Here is an 11,749-nt window from a genome sequence, read left to right on the forward strand (position 1 = left end):
CTGATAACCCCTAGGCGGAATTGCGAGATAAGAGTCCTTTCCCTCACATTTCTTATCTCCAAGAGCCAAGCCTCAGGACCCACCCCCATCTTTAACATTATAAAATCCCTTACTGATGTTTTCCTTAGTTCCTCCTCCTCCCTCTTAACCCCCACGATTTTGAAAAAATCTCCTTAGCACAGCGTTTGTCAGAGCTAATTAGACCCTCTGGAGCCTCGAACATATCCGGCCGCCCCAGTACATAGGCTACTTTTCTTATATGCATCATCCAGGGAATATCCTTTGCATGACCACATGCCATGCAATCCCGCAGAATCTCTCTATTAAAAGTGGCAAACTCATTAGTCCAGACAGAGATCCATAACATGAGGGGAGCAATCTTGATAGTATCCTCTATAAAGTCAAGATCCAATTTAGCATGCAAACAGAAGCCAGAGGTATTTTGGCCAATTCCTAACAGCCTTCTGCAAAAGCAATTTTCCTCTATCGCAGGACCCTGTTTTCTGTGTAATAACAAAGTGGAGCAACATTCAGCTGGACTGGGAGACATTTGCACCTATAAACTTCGAGCAAGGGCTTAATAGGTTTATTTCCCACCCTAGCAGCAAACTCAAAAGTGGCACCAACTGTTGCGTTGAAAAGCACCCCTCTCCTGGAAATACAAGATTTCGAGGTACCCTTGTCATCGAAATTAACCCCTAAGTAAGGGGAATTCCTGAACCTTACTGATTACTTGCTCGTTTATCTTCAGCCCCCCCCACGCTGCTAAGTGGTTTCCCATACACCATAAAGTGTGATTTATTGCAATTTATCTCTAGGTCTAAAGCTGACATAATAGTTTCATAGGCTCTAACCGCCTCACGAAGGCCATTCATAGTACGGGCCATAAGCACTGCATCATCCACCTAAATCAATACCAGGACACTCTTACCCGTACCTTTAGGAGTGTTAACGCGTCCGTCTATGTTAATTTATACACATCAGGACTCGTTTTAGGTCGATGAATCTTTGGGCCCAGTGGTGAGACTCCGTAAGACGAGATAACCAATCAATAAGTCAATCAATATGTCAATAACATTGTCAAAGGTTAACATCAAAATATATTTCACTTCAGTCATTAATAAACCTTCGGCGCAATCATGACCTTTCAGTCACGAATAACCACACCTTAATAGAGATTTTAGTGAATTTTATTCCCTATTGATTACAATCTAATAGCAAGTGCATTAGTCTCAAAACCAAGAAGCATATGAACATAATCACACGGTGAAAACTACGATAAGCTTTCAATAATGTAAAGATCAGGAACATAAGATAGTTAGGTCAATAAGAACAGATCGCGATACATAATACCTCCTAGAGGTCTTAGTTCAGCATAGCACTACGACAGTCACGTCAGTTCCGTCAGTCTAATGAATACCTTATCTAACCTCGAATTAGCATTAACATGTGGGGCTTCATGTAAAACAATTTAGAACATCAATTTGGAAACCTCTAACTAAGATCTCTAATTAAAAACACACAGCAGTTGGTACCTAGAAAGAAAAGGCTAAATAGATTTCATTAGTAATGTTATTACCCTCCTCTGGATAGGTCAGCATACAGGATCAGTCTTCGTCTTCAGGACATCAGTTAGATCACCGTCAGTCTATCTAAGTAAAGGCAAGGGACACTCTTCCCTTAAGGAGGAAAGTGTAATGGGCAGTATATGGGCAAAGATTATTGTCTAAGTCTCAAATCACCAAATAGAGTGATAGAGTTTCTGGATGCAATCGATATCATTCCCTACCTAATGCGTCTTGTCTCCTGTGTCATGGGTTTTTATCCCTTTCTCCAAAATACATTCCCCCAAAATTCTATTGGTCAGTCGCTATTCCCCACTATTGGTAACCAATCAAATTATACATTAAGTAATGCATTTGTCATTTCATGATATCTTTCTAAATCCTAATTGGTCTTCATAATTGACGTTTTTCGTAGGTGGCATATCCGGGGTTACTTCATCTCCTTGGCACACATCTCGGGTCAAGAGTTCTCTTCTCCTCGCTTTATTGTCCTTGAAAGTGTCCATGTTTGTTTCGAAGCCTCATAATTTATACTAAAAGCTACTAGCATGCGAATGGGATAGTTGAGCATTGTAGCGAATAAGTAAGAAAAAGAACAATCGCTGGGTCATGGTCTTTTGCAAGTCAGCACACTGGAGAAACAGAAAAATACGCTTTAATATGAGAGTCACACAGCTAATTCGCGACTCATGCTAACTTAAGATGTACGAGTTCTAATGAATAAGGTTTTATACGTGTTAATGCACACAATTATAAATGATTATTTCCTCTAGTTGACATTAGTTTACACAGGTGAATAATTCTCCATATTTATTAATACATTTCAATTATTAATGCAGCATTGTTAAATATAAGCATTTCACGTCTATAACATGTAATATTTAAACTATGCTCTCTCAGGAGCATCCTTGCAACGTTCAACTAAAAAATCAAACAACCCATTTGTGTACAGAAGAAAAAGGTTAGGAGCCAGGACACACCCCTGGCGCACACCCCTATTAAGTTCAAAAGCATCCGAGCAATCCACATTTGTTCCAACCCTCACGTTAGCATTAGTTCCTAGGTGGAGGTACCGAAGCAGCTCCACAATTTGGGGATCCATACCCAGCCGGATTAGCCTCTCCCACAGCTTAGTCCGATTGACCTTATCAAAGGCACAGCTAAGATCCATAAATGCAAGATATAGAGTGCCTTTCCTAGCTTGTGTGTATTTCCCAATAACCATCAGCAGGTTTAAACACTGTTCCTGGGTACCAAGCCCTTCCCTAAAGCCATATTGTACCCGGCTCAAAATTGCATTTTCAGCCTTCCAAGCCTCATTCGCCTTAAGATAAACCAGCGCAAAATTTTGGCTGAAGAATCAAGGAGAGAAATTGGGCGATATGACTTGGGATCATTTAGGTCCCCTTTTTTGTACACAGGAATAATACAAGCCGATCTCCAAGTGACAGGGATTCCCACACTAACTGCTGCATTGAGGACATTAAGCAGGATTGCCGCCCATAGCTGGAGACAAGATTTATAGAGGTCCATTGGGATTGTGTCTGGGCCCGGAACTTTGTTGCTGGCACTGTTATGAAGAGCCTCCCTTACCTCTTGGATTGTAAACCTAATAGTTAAATTGGGGTGATCCTCATATTGTTTACCCCCATTATCTCCTAAAGAGCTCCCCTGAAAGATTCTACAAAAATGGCTCACCCAAGCCTTGGGAGCAATATTAAAGCCCAGGCCCTCAGAAGTTTCTGATTCAATGAAACCCCTATTTACAACCTTCCAAAACAGGCAAGGGTTCTTATGATCTACTGCACATTCCAGTTTCTCCCAGGCTAGTTCCTTGGGCTTTAGCTTCCTTGCCCTTAGGACAGTTTTATACTTAGCCCTCGCTTCTCTAACATGGGCCTTATGTCTAGGGTGCTCCTTTAACGCCTTCCTCAAAGATTACTTAGCCTCATAGCAGAGCTTACTAAACCATCCACCCTTATACTTACGGGAGGAATGAGCATCTGCGATCAAACAATCTTTAAAAGCTCTATTCACTCTAAGCACAGCATCCAGAACTTCCCCTGGGCTGGGAGTCTCTGCCAGAGTGTGCCTATAATCAGCTTTAGGTTGTCACCCACCACCCTTCCTACTACTTCCTGGATTATTTACCTGTCTCCATCCAAGCCTCCTACCCTGATCTTTGGCCCTCACCAAGCTAGCCCTCCCCATCTTGGTTTGTATAAAGCCTCTGGGAAATTGAAGTGGACTGTGAGGGGGTTATGGTCACTAAAGTACTTCTCTAACACCTCCCAATACATAACCAGCTTTTTTAAAGATGGGGACACATACCCACAACTTCAATATCGCAAATGTTCAGAAGACCCAACCTCCATAGGTCCTTAATCAAGTTCCTGCCCCTAGGGTCCTGTGAACTCTTAGCCAAATGTACCTCACGATCCTCCTCAAAAGGGTGCCTATCTTGGCATTAAAATCACCTGACACAACCGCACAAAATTCCACCCCAACCTCCTCCATTCTGCACTTCCTTAACTGGAGAACTGAGAAAAGGACCCTGATTTGACATCCGGAGTCCCAAACAGCGTTGGAGAAATTTACCAACAGGACATTAAATTTGTTAGGAAAAACTACCCAAACAATCATTATACCCTGATGGTTACAGTTAATTTGATACGCTTTTGCTGTTTTAGAGAATTGGATTCGAGTAACTAGACTCCCAAGTATAAATCATTTCCATAGTCCAGACAAGAAATAATAACAGCTTGCATAAACAATTTTCTGAGACTCATCCAGCAAAGCCTAGACAAATTTCCTCAAGCATCTGAAAATACCGAAACAGGAGGTAGTTGCTTTATTAATTTGATTGTCAAACTCAAAGTGGGTATTCAGGGAAATACCCGATTTTTCACTATGAATGTCAATGCTGGGATCAGACTTAAATCTGCCAGCCACCAATTAAGGCCTCTATAAAGAGGTTTACTGCCTTCCATTGTTAGACAATTAACAGTGATTCATTTGGCCACTGATCGAAGACATTGTTTAAATTTGGTTGAGTCCTTGTTCTCATCAGACATCAATCTGATGATAATCTGAGTGTCTTCCACACAGTAAATTATAGAGAAGTTGAAAGTTTCCACTGTATCTGCTAAAGGGCACGCATAAATGTTGAAAAGCACGGGGTTCAGAGAAGAGCATTGTGGCACCCCATACCAAATTTGTCTCAATGATGCTGTAGAAGCTTTAGATAGTACCTGAAAAGAGAGATCGCTGGGAAATGAGTAAAACCAGTTCAAAGTTATGCCTGAGACCCCAAACCTTTCTAGTAGAAGTACATAGACATAGAAGCTTTAGATAGCACCTGAAAAGAGTGATTGCTTAGAAACGAGTCAAACCAGTTCAGAGTTATGCCTGAGACTCCTCAAACTTGGTCCAAGCATTATACAGCTGTCTTTGAGAGACTGAAAGATTAACTTTTTGCCTAAAGGTGCTTGGAAAGGAGCTACATAATGGTCAGTCTAGAGCAAAGGGAGCAAAGGTCCTACCGTAAGACCAACTAAGTTAGAAAAGACCAGATCCAGGGTGTGTTCTGCTTTATTTTTAGGAGCTTTTGCCAATTGGGTGAAATGAAGAGGCTTGAGACTCTGAACTAACTTAATTGTAGACAGATCTTTACAATCATTAAAGTGGAGATTAAAATCATCCACCATTATAAAATGTGTATATTTTAATGGAGAGTAGAAATAGTCAGCCAGAAACACTCCAAACTGACGTCCGAACTGGATGGGCAGTAAATCAGCACCACAAACACAGAAAAGGAGCCAGAATGATGAACTGAGAACACAATATCTTCACAACCCATAGACTCAAAGAAAGTAAATGCACATGTGTACTGTAACATATACAATAGCAAATCCCCAGCCTTGACTATTAAGGGGATCTGTCTGGCGATGGAGAACTTAACAGGAAGTACCAGCGCTATATCAGGCACTGAGTATGAATTAAGCTAAAAAAAAATAACAAAATGTACATCCAGATTAATATTTAAAATCAGATGAAAAATGTCTAACTTTTGTTTGGGTAGGGAGTGCTAATTTGGACTAGCCAGACGAAAGTTATTCAAACTCATATTAAATAGGGATTAACTAGTCCTTTATACTCTTCAGCTGGAGGAGAAAACTGAAAACCACACCCCATACATCTGAGAAGTATCCCCAGGTGAAAAGCTATGGATGTCGCATGCTTCACTAGTTGTGTACCAGTACATGAGCTGCTCTCTGCTGTCCTGGAAACACCGAGGCCCGTATTTATACTCCGTTTGCGCCGAATTAGCGTCGTTTTTTTCGACGCAAATTCGGCGCAAAACTAACGCCATATTTATACTTTGGCGTTAGACGCGTCTAGCGCCAAAGTATGGGCAAATAGCGTCATTTTTTTGCGTGAACGCCTTCCTTGCGTTAATGAGATGCAAGGAAGGCGTTCCCGTCTAAAAAAATGACGGTGACGCAAATGCGTCGTATTTATACTCCCGGGCAAAAATCACGCCCGGGAGGTGGCGGGTCAAAAAAAACCGCATTTGCGCCACTATTTAACGCCTGGGTCAGGGTAGGCGTTAAGGGGCCTGTGGGCTCAAAATGAGCCCACAGGTGCCCTCCCCTGCCCCCAGGGACCCCCCCTGCCACCCCTGCCCACCCCAGGAGGACACCCAAGGATGGAGGGACCGACCCCAGGGACATTCAGGTAAGTTCAGGTAAGTATAATTTTTTATATTTTTTAATTTTTTTTGGGTGGCATAGGGGGGCCTTATTTTTGCCCCCCTACATGCCACTATGCCCAATGACCATGCCCAGGGGACATAAGTCCCCTGGGCATGGCCATTGGGCAAGGGGGCATGACTCCTGTCTTTACTAAGACAGGAGTCATTTAAATGGCGTCTGGGCGTCGAAAATAATGGCGCAAATCGGGTTGAGGCGATTTTTTTCCCTCAACCTGACTTGCCCCATTTTAAGACGCCCTAACGCCATTTTCCCCCTACGCCGGCGCTGCCTGGTCTACGTGGTTTTTTTCCACGCACACCAGGCAGCGCCGGTCTGCTAGCGCCGGCTAACGCCATTCCATAAATACGGCGCCCGCATGGCGCTTCAGAATGGCGTTAGACGGCGCTAAATTTTTTTACGCTAAACTGCGTTAGCGCAGTTTAGCGTCAAAAAGTATAAATATGGGCCCGAGTGTTTAAATGGCCAGCGTTTCTGGCCCCTGACCCTGTACAGGGGTAGATGGGCGCAGATGGACTTGTCTTTGGCGTGCCAGCGGTGCACCTGCTGCATGTTTGAGTGTGAAGCTGATTTTTGTTGCTGGCGTCTGAGGCTCATTTTTTTAGCTGGTTGGCCAGGAGATGGCTGGCACTCAAAAATCAATGCCCCAAAATGGAGGAAGACACAACGAATAACTTCAAAAAACTGTAACTCTAAGAATGCTTCATTTCAATCGGCCTACATAGTATTCATTTTAAAACGTGTCAGAGCAGAAGTGCAGTGGCCCTTATAGGGTGCCATCCTGAGTAAAATTTAGAGATAACACAGTCAATTGTATTGCAGTACTATGTCCTGTATTTTGTGTCCATGTGGGTGTATTTGCTGAGCCGTTTGAACAGAAATGAACTTAGGTTGAATCAAATCGCACGCAGGAACTTCACACCACAAGGTAACTTAAATAATTATTCGAAGGAGAGCATGACGCACACAAAAAGTATATGATGATTACAAAAACATTATGTACATCATACATTAGAGATCAGGGTGTGATTGTGCTATATGCTGTTCCTGTGATGTCAAGCTCAATAAATTGAAGGAGTGGCTGGAAAATTGAATACTTGCGCTTAGGTGGTTGGAGTGAGTAGCGTAAAGGATAATGAAGAGGTACAATTAAGCCGTGGCCCATTTACTGGTGGAGGTGGGTTTGAGTGATAACAGAGAAGCAGGCAGTAATACAAGCTAGGAGGGAGTATGTGAGAAAGAAGAATGAAAAGAGGTCATTTTAGAGAAGTGGTCAGGAGAAACCAAACCTGCATCATGTGGCCAGGATACTTGGGGCATTGAAGAAACATGGCTTTAAACACACTGGGCTCAATCCACAAAGGCACTTTTAGACCTAAAGTCTGAGTTTAAACTTGAAGTCTAAGTTTAAACCTGAAGTCTGCGTTTAGACTTGAAATCTAAGATTAGACCTGGTCTAACTTCCCCTTTGTGAATTGGGCCCACAGTGTCAAACATAAATGCTACGAAGTCATAATCTATGACAAGTCAGCGCTTTACAAAACAAATAAATAAAAATATGTATTCATATGGTTCATTGTTCTCAACTTCCTACAAATGGTTCAATCCTGGTGTTTAAATTTTAACTTACTTCCCGGCAGAGCAGCTTCTAATAGTAGAGTGCCACTATTGCTTCTATCATTTATGTAGTGTTCATTTCGACACCTCCTTGAAGTAACCGAAAGGAGACGGGTAGAGCTTTCTAAAATATCTTAATAAGAAATACATTTAAAAATATATGTGTTTAGAACGTGTTTGTTTCAGACGTGCAGTGTTGTAAAATAGCAACATTAACTAACATGCCAGCCAAATTAGTAAAAACGGATATTATTGATATTATTGTTACCAGTTCTAGAATTACAATGGTATTTGGTGTGCCTTTGAACACAAATGCACCGAGATATGGATATTCGGTATTCCATGCAGTATTTCATGCATACTGTTACATTGCGCTATCTTTTCCCTCCTTCACGGGTCTGACAATTCAAAGTGTATACAGAGTTCACTCTCAGTCTGCATAACTAGGGTTCAGCTACCTTCACCGACATCTTCAACGTATTGAAATGAACGGACAAAAAAACCCACGCTCCAGAAATGCAATACTCACGCTAACAAATGAAAAGAGGAAAGATTTTTAAAAAAATGCCGGCAAGAAAAGAATGCAGCAAAAAGCACAACACTCCTCCATTTCTCATCCAATTTTCTAGATACTTTAGGCATCAAATCAATAAGCTAACAGTAAAATATTGGGTGCCCATGAAAAAAGAGGTGGGAATTGCACCCACAGAAGCAGCTAGAACACCCTCCAAGAGCTGTGGAAGGATGAATTTACACCCTCCCATCCTTGGTCCAGGTAGTACTCACCCATCTGGTGGCGGCAGGCGCAGGGTAGCGCTTCCTCGGCGCCCCTCTGGAGAGCAGGCATCTCCTGTCCAACCCCACAGGCGTGGGTACGGTAAGATATGATAGGACACTCCTTCAGCGGTAGAATGTCGCGTTGGGATGAGGGCACGCTGTGAGCCGCACTCCTGTGAGACCCTTAGCCATGCACAGGGAACAGGCTGTGCGTATTGTTGTGGAGAGATGATAAACAAGAGAGGCACGGGGAGACCCGGCAGTCCAGAGGCGGGTTTACACGAGACATCTCTCAGGGGTGGAAAGGGAGGGCTGCGCCGTTTGCCTCTCGCTGCCTCCCCGGAGCCAGGCTGAGAACGTCCCTGCAACAACGTCAGAACTTTTTTAAATTAGTCTGAGGAGTTTTTCAAAGCAGGTGGCTTGAACGGCTCTGAGGAAGATTAAGACTTTTAAAAACATGCAGCCTAAGACTCCGCAATTTTCAATGTGTGACACCATTTTCTATGTTGCTGAGAACAAAAACGTCCTGACGTCGGTTTCTTTTTACTTGTAAATGTCAAAAGAGTGTCTTGGCTCCCTGGCTGCAAGTTTAAGCAGAAAAGGAAAGTTTGAAACAACTAGAAATTCATACCAATTCATCAAATCTCCCCGGATACGGATATTAATTGGTCCAATTAGCTGTGAAATAGTAACCATACTATGGTTTTAGGTGTTATTCCCAATACGTAAAGCACATGGACGAAATTACCCTTAGGTGGTCGTCGGTATACATTTTTCAAGATAAGGCATTCATCATGCCTACATTCAACTAAAATGTGAGCCTTCCTGTCTAAATGAAGAATGCACTGGAGATATTAATTCAGTCCAGCAGACGTCTCTTTCTCTTACCAAGAGGTCCATATTTCGAGGTATACAACATCAAAAGAAATGTCTGAAAACAACACTGCTGATCTCTCTCGCACTTCACTCTATGCCACTGGACACCACACAATCCAACTTTATGCCACTCTATTCTACACCACTCAATTTCACACTACACCACTCTACTCTTTGCCACTCTAACCTGTTCCACTCCATAACACTCCACTCTACACAATGCCACTCTACAGCACTTAACTGTACACCACTTTAGTCTATGCTACTCCACTCTACGCCACTCTACTCTGCATCACTCTAATTTGCTCTGTGCCACTATACACCCTGAGCCAGCTTTAGGGTGGTGCGACCAAAGCAACCGCAACTGGCGCTGAGTTTTGGGGGGCTCTGTGTTAAGAAATAGCTTACAGGTTTAAAAGCACCCCCTGCAGTTTATTTGTGCGTCCAACAGATTTCAGGCAATAATAAAAATGTCAAGATTATGCTGGTTATGGTTGGTTTGGAATAAAAGTCAACTCCAATCAGTATGGTATGTTTTAAATCCTAAATGCATGCTTCTTCAGCCCAAAAACTCTTAAAATATACTGCCTACTAGTATGGATGACAGGTGATTCCTACATAGTGTGATCCTTTTTGTCTTATGTAACATTTCCAGTAGTCTGATTTACACACGTTTGATTCATTGTCTCTGTATAGTTTATGTGTGATGTAAAGTGTTCCAACAGTCTACACTGATGTGAATAGTGTTATAAAACAAATTAAATGTATTTGTGAGAGGAGCTATGAAGAGATGAGGGGTACTGCTGGTTGTGGTAGTGAGGGGATTCGTAGACAAGGCAGTCGTTGGAGAGGAGGATGTAAAAAAAGAATGTTGCACCAGATGCCATCAGTGCTGATTCATTGTCTACATCTCTCCACTCTACACCACTCCATTCTATGCAGCTCCACTCTACTCCACGCCAATCTAGTGCATGCAGCTCCACCCTATACCACTCTGCTCCATGCCACCATGTGCCACTCATCTCTATGCCACTCTCCTCTATGCCACTATATGCCACTCTACTTCACAGAATACCACTCTTTGCCACTCCACACCACTCTACTCCACTCAATTCTACACCACTCTATTCTGCACCACTCCACTTTATGCAACTCCACTCTACAACACTCCATTGAACTCTACGCCACTCTACTCGTTGCCATTCTAACCTATGCCACTCCATAACACTCCACTCCACACAATTCCACTCCACTGCACTCATGGCATTCTACTCTAACGCACTCTACTCTATGCTACTCCACTATACCCCACTCTATTCTACATCACTAAATTTTACTCTATGTCACTTTTCACCATTCTAGTCTATGTCACTCCACTCTGCTCCATCTCACTTTATGAGTGGGAAGGGTATGCCCAGACGTGGGACCCCTACTCACTGAGCCACTGGATTCAAGCTAGCCTGGCTGATAAAGGGTGATACCCTGAAACCAGTCCTAAGATGATTGATTCCAGTCCAGGGAGGACCTGGGTTGGCAGTTCGGGCTGACTGATTTGCATATGGCTGGGTCCAAACTGGGGTGACGTGGTGAGTGAAAAATAGATGGATTAAACCTAGATCTTTGCGACTGGGGGGAATGTCTGCATTGTTCAGCATTCCATCCATCATCTTTTCTTTTTGCATTTGTCGCCCCAAGTGGGAAGGGTATGCCCAGACGTAGGTCCCGTGCTCACTGCACCACTGGATTCAAGCTAGCCAGGCTGAAGAAGGGTGCTATCTTGAAACCGGTCCTAGGATGCTTGTTTCTGGTCCAGGGAGGACCTGGCTTGGCATTTCGGGCTGGCCTGTTCCCACTAGATCAGGGTGAAGACTGATTTGCATATGGCTGGGTCCAAACTGGGGTAGCATGGTGAGCGAAAAAACGTTAGTTTAAACCCAGATCTTTATGACTGGGAGTGAATGTCTGCATTATTCAGCATTCCATCCATCATCTGTTCATTTTGCATTTGTCGCCCCAAGTTCGAAGGGTATGCCCAGACATGGGTCTCGTGCTCACTGCGCCACTGGATTCAAGCTAGCCTGGCTGATGAAGGGTGATACTCTGAAACCGGTCCTAGGATGCTTGTTTCCGGTCCAGGAAGGA

General features: G+C 43.2%; 1 protein-coding gene across 1 annotated transcript in view; it reads right to left on the bottom strand.

The window, feature by feature from the left end:
- The window catches only part of DCLK3 (doublecortin like kinase 3), a 152,729-nt gene extending 143,642 nt beyond the window's left edge, over window positions 1-9,087 (bottom strand). The window contains exon 1 of the mRNA XM_069214970.1: window positions 8,741-9,087. Coding sequence (XP_069071071.1) covers window positions 8,741-8,801 — 61 coding nt within the window. The 5' untranslated portion in view covers window positions 8,802-9,087. The remainder of the gene's footprint in view (window positions 1-8,740) is intronic.
- Window positions 9,088-11,749: the final 2,662 nt, after the last annotated feature.

Source organism: Pleurodeles waltl, chromosome 2_1 (genome assembly GCF_031143425.1).
Source record: "Pleurodeles waltl isolate 20211129_DDA chromosome 2_1, aPleWal1.hap1.20221129, whole genome shotgun sequence".
In the NCBI taxonomy this organism is placed as follows: Eukaryota; Metazoa; Chordata; class Amphibia; order Caudata; family Salamandridae; genus Pleurodeles; species Pleurodeles waltl.